At 37.9% G+C, this 17,361-nt stretch overlaps 2 protein-coding genes across 2 annotated transcripts; one reads left to right on the forward strand and one right to left on the reverse strand.

The window, feature by feature from the left end:
- The first annotated feature begins 2,700 nt into the window (after positions 1–2,700).
- Positions 2,701–4,870, forward strand: LOC136279477 (endoglucanase 1-like). The gene is given in 3 exon segments (XM_066163356.1): positions 2,701–3,056; positions 3,183–3,270; positions 3,892–4,870. Coding segments are annotated over 2 exon segments (768 nt in total). The 5' UTR covers positions 2,701–3,056; positions 3,183–3,188; the 3' UTR covers positions 4,578–4,870.
- Positions 4,860–17,191, reverse strand: LOC131799599 (zinc finger CCCH domain-containing protein 3). The gene is made up of 16 exons (XM_059117308.2): positions 17,105–17,191; positions 16,295–16,525; positions 14,015–14,748; positions 12,954–13,015; positions 12,518–12,559; positions 11,866–11,914; positions 10,590–10,707; positions 10,206–10,289; positions 9,239–9,398; positions 8,799–8,896; positions 7,666–7,732; positions 7,498–7,567; positions 7,229–7,360; positions 6,677–6,890; positions 6,159–6,224; positions 4,860–5,590 (listed from the first exon to the last, which is right to left on the reverse strand). Exons 1-16 carry the CDS (start codon positions 17,151–17,153, stop codon positions 5,505–5,507), a joined length of 2,262 nt encoding a protein of 753 aa, XP_058973291.2. The 5' UTR covers positions 17,154–17,191; the 3' UTR covers positions 4,860–5,504.
- Positions 17,192–17,361: the final 170 nt, after the last annotated feature.

Here is a 17,361-nt window from a genome sequence, read left to right on the forward strand (position 1 = left end):
GTTCCGGAACAGGCAGCTCTTACCCGCAGCTTAGACAGTAGCCTCCTGTCAGTCTTGTTTGTTTGTTTGTTTGTTTTACGCCATAAAGGTTTGTATGGAAATGAACCAGACCCAAAAATCTGAGCTAGTTTCGATTGAAAACAAACTTACCTCGCGTCTGTATTTATTTATTTGCATCATGTAAGTTCTAGAAGATGAATTCCGCCTGTTTATATGCGTTATTGATTAGGCGTGAGGTCAAGATGGCTGGATATTGGCCGAGTTCTTTTTTTTGCGTTTTTTTCTAGTGACCTCAAGAGAGGATCTACTCTTTCAGTGACCACTCGATCATTGCGAAACACCGTGTAAATCAGATACGTGAAAATTTCATACACAATTCCGGTGGGGTCAGCGAGAAAAATCTGAGGAGTGAACTATAATTTAGTGTAGGGAGCAGTTAAGCACAAATGTCTTTGTGACGGACGGAAGCTGCTGGAAGTTAGAAGTTTTCATTCTTAGTGCTCACTACACCTTTCTGGTCAGCACAATTTGGTTTAAAATGCTAAACGAACGACAACCTTACAGTGGTTCTATTGACGACAAAGCGTGCCAGAATTAGTTTTAATCTTCTTCCGGTTGTTCGTGTCAACAAAACGTCTCTGCCTTACTTGGACTTTGACATTCCAGAGCAACACACCAGTGTTTCTCGTACATTCACCTACGTTTTCGTGATCAGATATTTGAGAAGTTGTGCTTTCTAAGACATTTGAGAAGTCGTGCTTTTTAAGACATTTGAGAAGCCTAAATATTTGAGAAGTCGTTCTTTTTAGGATATCTGGGAAGTTTCGCTTTCTAAGACATTTGAGAAGTAAAGACATTTAAAAAGTTGTGCTTTTAAGACATTTGAGAAGTTGTGCTTTTTAAGACACTTGAGGAGTCATACTTTTTTACACATTTGAGGAGCCAAAACATTTGAGAAGTCCTGCCTTTTATGACATTCGAGAAGTCGTGCTTTCTATCACATTTTAAAAGTTGCGCTTTTAAGGCATTTGAGAAGTTGTGCCTTTTAAAACATTTGAGAAGTTGCGCTTTTGAGAATTTGTTTTTTTTTTTTCGGACAATTTGTGCTTTTGAGAAGTTGTACTTTTAGGACATTCGAGAATTTGGGTTTTTTAAGATATTAGAAGTCGTGCCTTTGAGGAAATGTGAGAAGTTGTACTTTTTAAGACAATTGAGAAGTTGTGCTTTTATGGCATTTGAGAGGTTGTGCTTTTTAAGGCATTCTAGAAGCAGTACTTTTTGAGACAATTGAGATGTCGTACGTGCTGTCGTGTTATGGGCACGCGAGGTTGAGAGGCCACGATGTAGTGACTTAGAACGTAGCGTCACGGCAACCACAGAGAAGATCATATCTTGGGTGCTGTTAGACAAAAAATAATTGGTTTCAAAACGCATTCTTCTTTCTTTAGTGTATGCTGCACCTAATTGTTTATTGTGCGAAAGTCAAACTACGGTGAAGAAACTCCGAAACAAAAAACTTCGAGTAAAATTGGGTGAAAATCGGGTGAAGTTCGGCGCTGTAATGTAACTCTCACTTACTGACTCACTCTTAAAACCCGACCAAACGCACGCCACATTTCAACGCAAAAACTTGTAACATTGCTGCGCGCAACGTGTTGCACCAAGGGCATCCCAAGCTCATTCGAGAAAAGGGAATTCGAAATATTAATTCTCGGTCAGGTATGTGTTAGCCTACGTGTAGCCGTACCCGCTCCCCAAAGTGAAACGGAAGCGAGGGAACGTAGAATTTTCCTTACCTTCCGTTTTGCCTTGGGGGGGGGGGGGGGGGGTTCGGCTACACGTAGGCTACGTATGTTACGCAGTGTTAGGTTGCGCGAGGAATCGTCGAGAATTTGAATCCGTTATAAGGAATAGTATGGGGAACAACATATGCTCCATTAACAACGCTAAATTTTCCGAAATATCAACACAGTTAATTATCTGAGATCATCGCACCCTGGAAAGTGTAAAAATCTCCGCACATTACGATGAAAACGAGTTTTCCACCAGTATTTCCAAGTGCTCGTTATGACTAGAATTACAGTGATAGCAAAGCAAGCCCAAAACGGCAGAGATCATTAGAAACTACGATGGACACATAAGGAATGAGTTAGTTTTATTAATCTTACTTGTAAAATGTTCATGTCTCGGAATATTTAGCGAGTTCAAATTCTCAACGGTTCCTCGCGTAACCTAACATCCTATGATACAATCCTAACGCTTTCATTAATAAATACGTACGTGTCCGAAAATAATATTTTCCTCTCCTCAAGACATGAGCTTGGGACGCATATGCATGCACGCGTTTGGCCACCCTGTAGCAACGTATTGCAACATGTTGCAAGATGTTGGATATATGATTTTCAAGATGCGTATATGATTTTCACATATTCGTAGTCAAAGTTGGATTAAGTTTGAAAAATGATCAATTTTTTTTTGCAAGATTTTTGGATGTTGCAAGATTTTTTGGATGTTGCAAGATGTTACGTGCGTTTGGTCAGCTCAATCACAACATCTCACAACACGATCCAACAATGTTGACAAAAGTGGCTTTTTCTCGTGTAGGAAGCAGTAACTACAAAAACTCTTCATAGCCTAAATACAACTGAGTAAAGCCCCTTTAAGGCTAAAAGAAGCAGCCGGTTAAAATATATTGGGCGCTTCTATAGGGAAAGAACTTCCTAATACGTGTGCTTTTACGACGTGATGTTTAGCATTCCTCGGAAGGTACCGTCCTAAAATAATCAGGTTATAAGTATACCTTTATCGTAAATTCGATTAGGTTATGACCTTAATGCTTTTTTGCCAGTTCCGGGGTAACCTTGACTACTGAAAATACGTGAGGTTTGTAAATGCGAAATTGTACGTCTTGAAAGGATTAAATTGAGTGATTTGAAGCTGGTAAATTCAGTTGTGGCACGAGCTAAACAGAAGCACCTACTAACTGTTCATCCCGACACCATCTGCAACAAGGTTTAACAAGAGTGACTTTTACACCAGTGAAAGTGAAAGTAAAAGTGAGTATCGCATAACTGATAAGAAGTAGCCCCCCCCTCCCGCCGGGTTATGAGAAGAGTCCTTGTCAACACTGACATCTTTACACCGAAATATCGAATTTTACTTTCTTTTTTAATCATTGACAGGAATCGATGGAAGAAAAGATGCTTAGAACCGTGATTCTGCTTCCACTGTTTTTCCTTCTGTTGGTGGAGTTTGAAACTGAGGCAAAAGGTAGGTTTTTAAACTGTCATGGAAGTTGGTGACTTGTCTCATATTGGTCGTAGTCTCGTAGATGATTGAAAGAAAGCGTCTTACTACGGACTCACGAGGCGCAGCCGAATGAGTCCACAACATTTTGACCACTGTGATGAAAAATATCGTTGTCGAGTAAAGACCACGCTGCATCGCTGTCGATTTGTTAAAAAGTATGATATCAGCTAGCATCGAATCCATTAACAATTATTGATAAAATATCAGTAAATTGCATATTTGTTGTGCGTCGCTGGCTCTTTCCATAGTTTTACACCAAAGTCGGTCAGTGGATTCTCCGTTGTCCACCATTTTCACTCGCTACTGAAAGTGAAATTTTCGTTTTTCTACTCTTAAAAGAATATCATGTTTCCTTACTGAGGTACTTTCCAAAAATTACCTACTTGTCAAATTGGTTGCCTGCCTTCTTTTCCACTTGTTTTGTTTTCCTTCAGTTTTTATAATGCCACCCTCTTTCTTTCGGTGTATTCTCACTTAACCAATCTAATTTTTCAACGTAATAGGCTTTGGGATTTCCACTTGTGGGCAATGTAACAGTTTAAAAAGAAATAAACTAGACTGAAATTTTCTCTGTCAATTCAGCTATAGATCTGCCCATTTCGCCAAAAAAGTAACAAGTCATGATTCACACAGGGTTTAATACGAACTGGTTCAAAAGGAAGGATCCAATGCGACATTACTCGGAGCAGGTCATTAAAGATGTTCGTGATAAAGGTTTTAGTAACTTAAGACTTCGATGCAGGGCAGATTTGTACTCTTACAACTACTCCGCTGCCAACTTCACACGGTTTCTTAACAACCTGGCGAGGGTTGTCGACCACTGTCTGAAACACGACGTGATACCAATCATCTCTTGGGTTCACCATGACGCAGAGGCTTACGCCACAGAAGAGGATTTTGAAGCCTACGTGAACTGGTGGACAGCGGTGGCACGACAGTTGAAAGACAGGGACTACCGACTGAGTTTTAATCTCTTCACAGAACTAGGAATAGACGAATGTAAAAAAGACGGCAAACCTTGTAAACACAGTCTTCGAAAGAGACCAGACAAATACAATCGATGGACCAGAGCTGTTGTGAATGCGATCCGTAATAAAACACTGACAGGTGGCAACAACGCTAAGCGAATACCGTTTCTGAGCTCGCCGGGAAAGACTGCGGTGGGTTTACCGAAGATCGACCCAGAAATCTACAGAAACGCTTCATATTTGATGTTTGAAGATTTTGGTCACGAAAACAGTTACCTGAACCCCCGTAAGGCTCTGTAATATTTTTATGATCCTCCTAATTGGCACCCAATCTTCCATAGTCCCCTTCCTCTACACTCTGTAGGCGGCGACTGATCCCCTCTGTTGACCTTGAAAACCTGTGACCCCCGCTCCCCCTCGCCTGCATATGAAATGGTCCTTAAATGCCGCAGAGAGTAAACAGAAGACCACATTCCGCGTGGCGTTACCGTGTGTAGGAAGGGTTGGCGGACAAGTATCATGTCATTTACGTGTGCACAGATCCTTTCTTATAGAAACTAGACAAGTTTAATGAAGAAAGTATTGAACATATTCGTTTTCTTTTATTACGATGGTTTCCATCTGATCTCTTTGCAAATGACTTCATCAAATTTTACATATTTTCTTTACAGTCCAACTGTCATAAACTTGATCTATTCTGTATACAAACTTTTCTACTTAACAATAGTATGCTGAACTCATAAGCACGTAAATTTGCGGAAAGAATGCAGTCTCGACATTCCCTCTACGAGTTCCCCCAACAGGAGAGAGATTTTCTATCATATGATTCAGAAGTATGAGACCCGACCGTCATGCCAAAAATGGCTTCAAAGGGGGACCATCCCATAAAAAATCTTTACATTGAACAAAACAATATAAATCGTAAAAAATAAAAATTACTTTCCATTCGGCAAAATCTTTTTTGAGGAAGGGCGGGGTGGGGAGGGGGTTAAATTTAGCCACCTTTTTTTATCTAGTCCCCTTAAATAACTATGACGTGAGTTAGGCAAACACATCACATACTCAATCACAGGCAGAACACACAAAAAATATATTGAACTCACTCACTCAGTCCGAAGAAAAAAAAGAGGAAGAAAAAAGCGACCTCTCGATCTATCAATAAACCCCACAATTCAGTGGCCCAGAGACAAGGAGGATCAAACAAGAACCTCTTGTAACCAAGCCTACCTATTCTGAAGAAGTATGTTCTGGTGTCCGGACTTTTTCTGCTTCTATGGGCTTTAGGAACCTTGGACGAATTACCACTGGTACAGCTGAGAATAAATCAGGTAAATTCGCGGCGTCAGGAAAAAAGTGTGTGTGTTCTCTTCTGCCTTTTTCCTTTTTAATTTGTTCTGACTCCTTTTCGCTGATATTGTCATTCCTAATCTATAAGCAAGCATGGTCGCTTAAAAACCCTTCCGTGGCTATTACAATAAGAGCTGCCCCGTTCAAAAAGAATAGAGAGCGTTTCGAGAAAGAGCAGAGACAAACCAAATCCCAAAGTAATCCCAACGACCAATCAGAACGGATGAAAATATCGCATAGAGCAAATGAAAACTCAGAGCAAATAAATTTAAACGGCATAAAGAGCGGGAAAAGCGGCACACATCACAAAGCAGAAGTGGTTTTAAATGTTGCATCTGATTGGCTGAGGGGTGGCACGATTTTGGGACCAATCACAGAGTGTAGTGAAGAAAAATCAACAAAATCTCGGGTTTCTTTCCGACACTCAGTTTATAAATTGCTTCATAAGGAAGCAGCTCTCGTATAACTATGTTTTTCTTCAGATTTGAAAAAAGAAGCTCGACATGTTTGAACGAGGGTCCCGATCAGTCTTACCCGTCATTTCTTTAGTCTCTTCTTGAGAATTCCCCAATGAATCCTGTGCAGGAATTTTCTCTAAATCTAAAACATAAGATGACTTAACCAACAACCACGCGAAAAAAGAAAATTGTCAAGGACTGAAAATTGTAGGCTGGGTAACCACTCGTCTTGACCAAGTGAATAAGTCAAGTAAGAACCTTTAAGCTACAAAGACTTAAAGTCTCAACAAAATATTTATGTTGGAAAAGTGGTTAGCCCGAGTTGATTTACCGTTGATTCATTGGACTGATATCAGATAAGGTACAGCTGCTAAAGTCACTAACAAAATAGAGGCAGTCTCATAGCGACCACAATATCTGAAAGCGAGAAAAAGGACATTCGCATGGGTGAATTCCTCGACACTATGCAAAGCGATTTCAAACTGAAAACAGTTTAGAAAGACTCTTAAGGGTGATTTTGCCGGTTGCATCCGTTTACCTGCTGTTCTGGTACAGTATACGGCTTTTATATACAATACGTCACATTATACAAACCTGAGGCGCCAGCTATGAGAGGAAGGAATCCTTCGTCACCAGTTAAATCTCTCTTAGGGAGTTTTGAGGTGCCATGTTCCTCGTTAGAGGAGGAATTTCGTTTCCGGGATGCTGCAGGTTTTCTAGCCTTGTGCATAAGCTTGCATTTTGAGCCTTTGGAGCACTTGCCTGTCCTTGAGAATTCTTCGCATTCTAAGATGTGCTTTTTGTTACACTAACAAAGAAGAAACAAGAAAGATTCAATAGGGCGACTCTACTTTGCGTTTACAGCAAACAGCTTGGTAATCAAAACAGTTGACGTGAAGCGGAGCGGTTAAAGTTTTGTTCTTTAGCTGATTCGTGCATTTAGAATTATATTAGAATTGTTTTGTAAATTATTTTAGCTGTTTCACCAAGGCAACTCAATTTCCCTAACCCCGAACGTGTTCACCAAAATATAGAAACAAACACAGCACCGCTGTTAAACCAAAATATCAAGAACAGCGCCTTTTTTCTTTCAGTAAGTTTGTACGTCAGGAAGGGCTTTTCACCAACAAAGTTGGGCATACTTACTTGTTGTCCTCGAGCACAGAATCCCTTGAGAAAATCTTCGCATACTTTTGCCTTCTTGCTTACGTTAACGTGAGAATATGGGCAATTGTCGTTTGAACATTTTCCGCGGAGAAAAAATTGACATACTGGCATCTGAGACAAATCGAACATTTACAGAAAGTTACTTGTGCCACTTGCGTCTTAAAACTGGATTTTCACATTTATAAACGAAGGAAAAAACCAAAACAAACATTACAGGAAAAAGAAAAATATCTAAGGTGCCAACAAACCTTATCTGGGTCAATCTTATGAGAGAACGGACAAGATCCATCCAAGTTTTTACATCGACCACGAAGAAACCTACAAAACATTTCAGCAATGGTCAATTATTTGATGTGGTCTAGCTTAGGTGTTTTCCCATCACAAAGACAACTGAATCAGCCTATAAGCATACTTACTTTGTGCAAACCGCAACTTTAGATGGGTCGTGAATATATGGGCAAGTGTCCCTCTTATGGCATTTTCCTAAAGTATTAATAATAACGTTTTCGATCTATTTGTCTTGTTTTATGAAGGATCGTAAAAGATGAAGTGCAAGGCATTGCTTTTAAAATAATTCACATGAAAAAAAGAGAGAACCCGAACAAAGTTGTTCAATCTACTATAGAATAGAATATAGAATAGAATAGAAACTTTATTAAAGTGTCAAAAACCGTCTAGCCAGGGAACAAATCCCTTACTAATTTGGGGACACCAATTAGGGGAGAATATACAAACTAAAAAAAAAAAAAAAAAAAAAAAAAAACTATATACAGTAGTAGGTAAAATATCTATAGTTAACTCATTAAGAGATTTATAGTAAAAATACACAGAAGTCAAAATGAACAAAGGCTACAGCCTGCGCAGCCATCATCTAAAAGTTCACTTATATTGAGTTGGCGTATCTTGCTTTTAAACGACGTTAGGGTTGTGACGTCCCTGATACTCTTGGGTAGTTTTGTCCATAGCCTAGCCCTAAATATCTAATAGAGTGCTTGCCATAGGTGACTGTCTCATACCTAGGTATAGAGAAATCTGCTTGCCGCAGATTGTAATTACTATTTGGTTCTTTAAAGATGTTACTTATATATGCAGGGCACAGTTTATGCTTTACTTTATACATAAGGATGCACAGATCCTGTAAGCGACTATTTAGTAGTGTTGGCAGATCTGCCTTCTCTAATAGTTGTTCATAACTAGAATTATTAACAGAATTATAACTAACAGTTGTTAAAGTGGTTTATTACGTAGAACGAAAGTACACTCTGCACTCTTGTCAATAGTAGAAATAGAATTTGAAAAACCCGGCAAAATACAATACGTCCTCGCAAAAGAAGACTAAGAAACTGTACAAAGGTAAACAAGAACAGCAACAGAACGGTTTGGCAAAGGTTTCAGGTCATGCTCAAGATCTCTTATGGAGATATCACAGCGATTGCACTCTCAAGAGAACGAACCGGAAATACTGTAGAAACCTGTTCCAACAAGGGTCCCTAGAAATGCTCAATAGTACATGTATTCATGGAGGCGAAGGTAAGGAGACGTAACTCACCGAATCTGTTGTAGAACATGCAGTACTGCTCCGACACGGGTTTACACCTGTTCTTGTTATACACCCTGGCATTGTGAATACTTCGCCGTAATACGCGACTGGGAACAGGAATAAGTAATATTTAGCCTCGGTAGTTTGAAAAGAAAGAATGCATAGGGAACGTTTCTGATGGAGTTCAATATATTTTTTTAAAGGTAACTGAAAGTATATATTCCACCAACACTATTTCCTACGGTCTCCTTGGGTTCTTTTGCGGGGAAAGTGATTCGAATGGAGTATCTCTCCTCTTTGTTCGTGACTGGACACACACTTTACCACTTTCAGATGTGCACTGTTTTATCTTTTACTTTATTAAGGCCAGGATATCCTTCTCTAGTTATAATACAAGTAAACTTCATCATGCGTTCCCCACATGAACTGAGATCGACTGCTCAAAATACCTGGCAAGAGCCTTGCTTGGTGTGTTGTTCAGTTTACTTCTGATTAGTGTGGTTGGCGTACGCAATATAATCATGTGGCCGTTACTTGTCCGCCTTCTACTCATGGGTTTCTGACGTAGTTTAGAGGAACCTGAATCCCTCAAAGAAGCTCGTCTGGGAACTAAAGGTAAGAAGCAGTCAGTCACACTGAAAATAGTCTACGGTAATTGATGCTTCGTGGGTCAATAACGAGTTTTACGATTTGGGCTGAAGGAAGGGTGTTTTTTTTTTGGGCAAAGAAGCGTCCCTTAGACAAAGGCTTTTATGTACTTCTTTGAGAATACACTTAAACTGTAGCAACTTATGATAAAGTGTACGAAAAATCTTGTCGAATTAGGGCACAATAGGAGTACACTCCCTTCCTTTTTTAAAACGTCTAGATCGTCTTCAATCAAAGATACGGTTGCTCTATTAACTTCATAAATACCTGAATCTATAAAAGTAGATTAGGGACTAGAAAACGCTCTGCACATTCTAAATCTGAATTGGAGCAGTATGGACTTCTCGACTTTTTGTATGAATAAAAATAAGCCAGGAAAGGATGAAACAACGATTCCCCTTGTAATTGTACTGCTTCTGGTAAGCTACTGGTAACCTCACCGAACGTTCAGGGAAGGGGGAATTATTAAACCATTGACTCTCAGGATTGATTAACGAGTAACTTCTTTCTGAATAGATCAATATATTGTCTAGCAAACAGGTCACGAGAATACTCAAACTCATCAGGTGGAAGCTGTTATCTTGATCTAACATCAAACTTTCGTAACCAAATTACAAAGAATGGTGTGGCAGCCAAATGGGAGAATTTACAATCTAGGTCATGTGCGGTTTTGTTGTTGAAATTTTAGGTGGGATAAGGAAACAGAGAAAAGCAAGGGAAGACGCAGTTGACAAACTGCTAGCTTCCCACCATCACACAGATACATACCTTTACTGATTCTCTGAAGAGTCTTGCCTTTTGAGTCCGAAACAAACTTCTCACCTTGAATTATGATCGTTTTCGTTAACTTCCCTGAAAGAGGATAAAGTTCACCTGTTACAATGTACGTGCAGGTTTAAAAATTTGCAACTCAATCTTGCTGGGAACAGACATCCATCAAATGGTAATAATGATTATAATATTAACCATAATAATAATCATAAATTTCATCAAATTCTACATAATTTAAATAAAAAATTAATTTAAAGGAAATCATCCCTGTGGCAATCATGTTACCATGAATCCAAAATGGAAGAGCACTTTTTTAACAAATTGATGATAAAACATACAAACACTAGAAGATGTGTTTGCAAAAATCATGCAATGGCTCACCGACTCCCTTGCTGCCTTTACTAATTCCCTTCTCAGCTGAAGATGACTTGGCTTTGGTCAGTTTATTGGACGAAGTCTTATAGGGAATGCCTCCAATTACTACCACTTTATTCAATTTCTACAAAAGAACATTGACAAAATGTTGGTCTTATTAATTAGGACAAAAACACTCTAAAACACAGGGCTCGAACTTAACTTTTTTGTCTACTAGCAAAGTTTTGCTAGTAAGATTTTTTTTACTAGCAAAAGAAGGAACCTAACTATTTTTTAGACTCGCAACTTCGAAAAACCACTCGCATTTCGCGAGTTTGCGAGTGCTAATTTCGAGCCCTGAAACACCTTTACTTGATCACGGAAGATATAGAGATAAAAAAAACAACCTCTTGTTAAGTGCAGGTGCAAGCAGAGAAATTTGGATCAAAACCTTATCCATTTAGACCATAGCATTAATATCAATTTTCTCCTAGCTGTTCTTTTTGCATGTCCCATGCTTCTGACAAGGAGAATTTGTGTGACAATCAGGAGCTTCTACATTTGATTCAAGGGTGATACTGTAAGGATAAATTAGAAGCCAGCCACTCTTAGAGGTTAAAGGGTCAAGATAGGACTTGCTGATACTGGACTCATGTCACCTTCATCTCCTTGCAATTCAAAATTTTATGTTGATAATTATGCAATATAAGTTTTTTACCAGTAGTTTCTTTTTTTTTTCCATTGGCACTCAGTAAGGAGCCCAGTATGATAAAAACCCTGTACTTTCTGTTTCACATTGTATCTTTTTTTAAGGGTGAGGGGGGGAATTCAAGCTAAACCATAATACACAAACTTACTCTTGCTGTTTTTAAGCATCACCAAATGAGAAGTTAAGAATTAAATAATTTATCATTTTTTTATAATAACTAAGTTTCCTGTACAAATGAACAAACCAACACATGATATGTGATGCTAAAAAGCAAGCACATACATTGAACCAACTGTTGTCAGCAACATTACTTTCTCTGTAACAAGCCACTTAAACAATATTAAATGGTCAGATGAATAAAGGGGGTAAGTTTATAAAGAAACTGTGGTGCTGTGTCAGTTGGAGAGTATAACTGGGTAATTTGGTATAATAAACTGAGCTGATATTGTAAATTGGCCCCTGTTAGCAGTTTCAAAGCAGGCATTTTGAGCATTAGCCCTTTGTCAGAGCAAAATGTGGACAGAGCTGGGGCAACAGAGGCAATACAATATAACACAGTAAAAGGTCAAATGAAGTCTGTATTGAATAACAAACCTGGGCTTTAATTGGAGCTTCTTTCCTCTTTGACCTCACAACTCTGTATCTGGAAAATGAGCAAACAATAATACATATGATAGTTTACATTATATGCTGCAATCTTGGACAATATTTGCAAAAAACTTAAGCATACAAATACACTACACTAAAATCACCTTCATCTTCTAAATGTCCCATTTCAAAGCTTTGGTTTAAAAATACTTGGCATAACATGGTGCTTTTACAATAGTCAGGCATTTTTCCCTCTTTTAAGCAAGGTAAGTAAATAAATTTTCAAATCAGTAGAGCAATCCTTTTACCCTGTGAATTTTCAAGAATTCCAAGCAATTTTAGGCAGGAATAGGAGGTACATGTTTTATGGGCAGTAAATGTTACCTGTTACTTCCTGAAATGGAGAACACATTTTTATTATTGAAATACCACAACCAGTGAAGGAGACGAATTTTGTCACTTTCAGTTGTGGGTAAGTTTATCTAATGGCCACAAGTAAAAAGTCATTTTACTCAGCATGTCTCAAGAGTTTAAACAGTACTGCGTCAGAAGATCTTCTGCCTAAAATACTTAAGGCACCTTTCTTTTTGCTCAAATATAAAGTTGTATCAGTTATCTCTATAGTAAATTTGCAAGGACATGTAACTTAGTTCCACACCTTGTAACCACAGGACTCTCTCCCTGAATGGTTCTTTGCCTTCTGTGCACAAGAAAACAAAAAAGACTCAATCAGTGTTTAGTGTTATATCATGATAACATAAGTATCTTGATGATTTGTTATTGGTTAATGTTAGCTGGTTTATGCAATAAACCTGCAGTGAGAATTTATGTGTTGGTCACTTTTGGGAATTATAGTGATGGAGGCCAATTAAAAAAAACACTGGACATAATAAGGTTCAGTTCTTACATCTAGTTTGTTGCAGAAACTGAGTTTGGTGCTTAAATGATAATGAAAGTATCTTTTTTAATTAGTTAATGTTTTTCATAGTAAAAGACTGCCAAATTACTCCACCCACAGTCCAGAACACTGACTTTTAGGCCCACCACTCTCTAACAATAAATAAAATTTATTTATTTCAAGATCATAACCATACCTGTCAATGAACCCAGCAGAAGATCTTTGTGACAAAACCTTTTTACTTACAACAGAATCTGTCTGCAAAGTACATTTATCAAATGTGTTAGGAAAAATGATGACACTGCAAGTATTAATTCAGTAAGAGCTAAACACAACCTCTTAAAAAAAGCTGCTCTTCTGTAAGTTTTTATGCTCCTGGGCCAGTTGTTTGAAAGTCGATTAGCACTGACCTGGGGTTAATTTCAATCCACTTTTCTTATTTATCTCTTCAAAAGCCTTTCTGAGAAAAATTTCCCCATTCTTTTCAGAACATCTGATCATCAAATTGATCATCAAAAAGATTTAAACTGAATTTTCTTTTAAAGCTTTCAGATCTGAAATCAAATTTCACACTTACCCTGGGTTATCTTAACCCAGCTTTGAACAACCTAGCCCTGAAATTATTCAAGGTTTAAGCAAGTGTAAAATTGTTTGCTATTAACCCCTTATGGTCATGAGAATAGAGGAATGATCACCAATTAAAGACCTTCTTGCTTGTTATGCATATTCTCCTTGTCAGCACTTAAGGAAATGTATAGAGAACAGTATGGAGAATATGCATACTGATATAAGGGTGTAAAGGGTTGAGTGAAAAGAGTTTGAAAGTCACAGGGGTACACTCTATTGAAAATTGTAAAACCAGTCTGCAAAATTGTAAGTCTGTCAATTCAAATTCTGAAGGGTTTTTCAGGCCTAAGAAATCCTGAGATACAGTTGTCTCCAAAATTCATTGCTCATCTCACATAAAGGAATGCAACAGGCATAAAAAGAACAAATATATTTTGCAAATAATTCATCCACTCATCAAATCTACAGTGTAGGGCTACATTGTATGCTTAGTGTAGTTCAGTATACCAATTGTTGCTGTTGCTTTCCATAATTTTTTTGCCAATTATTGTGTCCTTTATAGACAATATAGGCCACATAACATTTTTGTTTGTGAGTGGTTCCTTTCTTTAAGGAAAAAAAAAACAACACTTAACCCTGTTTTTTGTTAAAAAAAACAAAACAAAAAAAAAAAACTACTGTTTCATGTACCTGATATTTTGAAGAACAATGTGGTTGCTTTTCCAGTTTTTTAGCTTTGTTTGATGTCAATTTGTGCCTCTGACAAGCATTTCCACCTCCTGGACTCTCTTTTTTGAGTACATAGGGATTCAGTACTTTTTTGGCCTCAACTTGAGCTCCTAGTTTTGTCCATTTAAGCTTGGATCTTGAAGGCTTTGATTTTTTCCCTTTTTTCTCTTTATTACTAGATGCAGATGGTTTTGATTTTGACCATTTGAATGATCCATGAGCTCCATATGTGGATGGTGCTTCAAGAGGAACCATCGTTGATGATTTCACTTTAGTGGAAGGCTTCCCCAATGACGTTCCTGCCTGCAGTAATTGTGATTTCTTCCTGTAAAGTTCTGAGTCAATATGGCTTTTACTTTCATCGGATGACAAACCTGAAGCACTTGCAGCACTGGGTTTTTCCCATTTCAAGGCTGATTTCTGTGCAACAGTTTTAACACTAGACAAAGGAGGGATCTCTTTTTTATTCAAAACATAAGGATTCTTTGCTGTCAAAGTATGATTTGGTTGTAAAGATAACATGCGAGATTTTTGTGCCTGTTCCATCGTTGGAGTTGGTAATTCTGTTCTTCTGTTATTTTGTTTTAGGACTGTTTTACTTTCAGGAATTGATTTATTGTTGTTCATAGTATGTGAACATCCAGATGACCCTGAAGTGACTGGAGCATTTATCTTTGTCTTTTCAGAATCATGACCTGAAATCATACACAACACAACAATTGATAACGTGTAAATCCATTCCATATTCAGAATTTGCCAGAAAATTTGTGCAAACTTTGTGGAATCCCAGATAACTTTGCACTGAATAGTTCCCATTCTTGTGTGTAATCTGACAAAACAATGTGATTTCCACAATAACCTGGCTGCCTATTATTTCAATGATAGTATACCAATGCAATATCAAGCAGACCAGTGGTGGGAACAAAAGGAATTATCAACAAGGAGATTATTAGTTGATCCAATACCAAATTCTCTGAACTAACATCATAAAAATTGTATAGCAGAGAGTAAGGGGAATTATTAACCCTTTAACTCCCAGAAGCGATCAACATAAAACCTCTCCCTACAATATCCATACATTATTCAGCAAACAGGTAATGAGAATATTCAAACTTATCAGATAGAAGCTGCTATCTTGATCTAGTACCAAGTTCTCATAACTAATTTACAAGGAAATGTGTAGCAGCTAGAGGGGAGAATCAACAATCAGATCTTGGGAGTTAAAGGGTTAATGTGATCTTGGGAATGAGAGGGTTATCAAATTGAGCAAAGTCTGCACTTATGAGTGCATTCTTAACTATTTAACCCCCATGATCTCATTGTTCATTCTCCCCTTTTAAATTAGTTGTGAGAAGTTGGTTTTTGGATTTAGACAACAACTATCTGATAAGTTTGAGTATTCTGTTTGCTGGATACTGTGTAGATCTTATAGAGAGAAGTTACATGTTAATCACCACTGGAAGTTAAAGAATCAACATCATCAATTCTTTTAATAATGGAGGCGAGCGTGGCCTAGTGGTTAGGGCGCTGCATTTGTAAGCCGGAGGTCCCGGCTTCAAGTCCTCCTCCCTGCCACTGGATGGATTTGTCTTCGGTGGCCCCGAATTCAACTCTTGCACGCTTTGTAAATAGCCAACTGGTCTGCCTCCTACCAGTTGGGGTTTATAACAAGTTTCTGTTTATTTGCGATATTTGTTTCCTTATTTACAGTGTCCCCAATTAGCACAGCAGTGCTAAAATACACTGACACTTAAATAAAGTTTATTATTATTATTATTATTATTATTAATGGTAATAGGACTAAGAGAAGTCCAATTCCGTCTGTAATCATGAGCATGATCACAGACAGACGCAAAGTCCTGTAACCAATTAATCAAAATTATAAAAAAATTTAAGAAGGAAATTGGACATCAGTTGCACGTTTTCATTTAAAGAAACCAACAACAGTTACCTTGGTGAAATGTGAGACAACAGTGAGTGCACATGACATGTTCTGTCCACTTACACAGGCATGACATGTTAACTGTCCCTTTAACTGTCCAATTTCAAGCATAATGCTTACACTGTCCTATTACTGCTTAAATCAGGCTGGTGATAACCAATCAAATTTGAGAATTTTGTTATAGTTTTGACTAATAAAACAAACAGAAGTGAACTCATTGCAGACTGTGAGTCAATGCCCATGGAGAAGGGCCACTCAAACAAGACAGGTAGTTCTCATACAATAAATGTACACTGTACCTGAACTTTGACTGTTCAATTTCCTGCGATCCAGACTATATGAAGAGTTAACTCTTCCTGATTGCCCTCTCACATGGTTCAATGATGGCTGTAAAGTCTGCTGCTTGGTTGTTTTTCCTTTCTGTGTTGGTCTTTGCCAAGAAAATGATCTGCTGTTGTCCTGGACTGTACAAGGCTGAACTCCAAAGACACTTCTTTGGGAAGGTATCTTTTTATGAGATTTAATAAGATCTGAGAAAGAACATTCAAAGTAAAAAATTACCAAATTTGAAAGAAACAACTTGACTTTGTCTTAGCTTATTAAATAGCATCGTGACACTCTTACGAGCCCCGTGTAAAATTTGTTAATACTGACGAAAATCTGTTTCAATCCACAAAAAGGTAGATTGTTCGACAATTCGTAAAATATGATGGACGGCTATGGCTACCAACAGTAATCTATCATGTAAAATGAAAGAGAACTTCCTATCTGTTATTTTCTCCTTCACAATCACTGTCCAAATCGTAATTTTCTAATATTGATGCATAGAGGTAATTCACAAATTTCGGAGAGACATCCTTCAGTCGAAAGTATTTAACAGAAAATATGCCACACCGATACATGCTTGTAGGTGCATCGACGCACAATTTACAAGGAAAGCGTAAAATTCAGAAAGCTTGTTACTGTCACGGCACAAAAGATTAGCTTCTGGATAATAAATCCAATAAGTTACAAAGGAAGTGTCTTTTCGCGTAATCAACACACACAAAAAAATAATTTATTCATGGCAAGATCATTTTCGAAAATAAACCTTTACAATCCTTACTTACTCGTGAGATACGCGATTTGTTCTTTGAGTTTCGATGAGTCGTCCGCCATAGTTGTTTCTGTAAGGCTATTGATGACGTCACGACGGCTTGTCACAGGTATACCAATCTTTTGGTTTTGCACAAGGACATTAACGGAATATTTTTGTTTTCTGCGGTACTTGTTACGACTAGTTGAACATGTTGTTTTTTTTCCAGTGTTTGTGTGATTTGAATTTCAAATCTGCAATTTAAGTCCTCTTTGAGATGCTCTAAACTGA

This window comes from Pocillopora verrucosa, chromosome 3 (genome assembly GCF_036669915.1).
Source record: "Pocillopora verrucosa isolate sample1 chromosome 3, ASM3666991v2, whole genome shotgun sequence".
Classification (NCBI taxonomy): domain Eukaryota; kingdom Metazoa; phylum Cnidaria; class Anthozoa; order Scleractinia; family Pocilloporidae; genus Pocillopora; species Pocillopora verrucosa.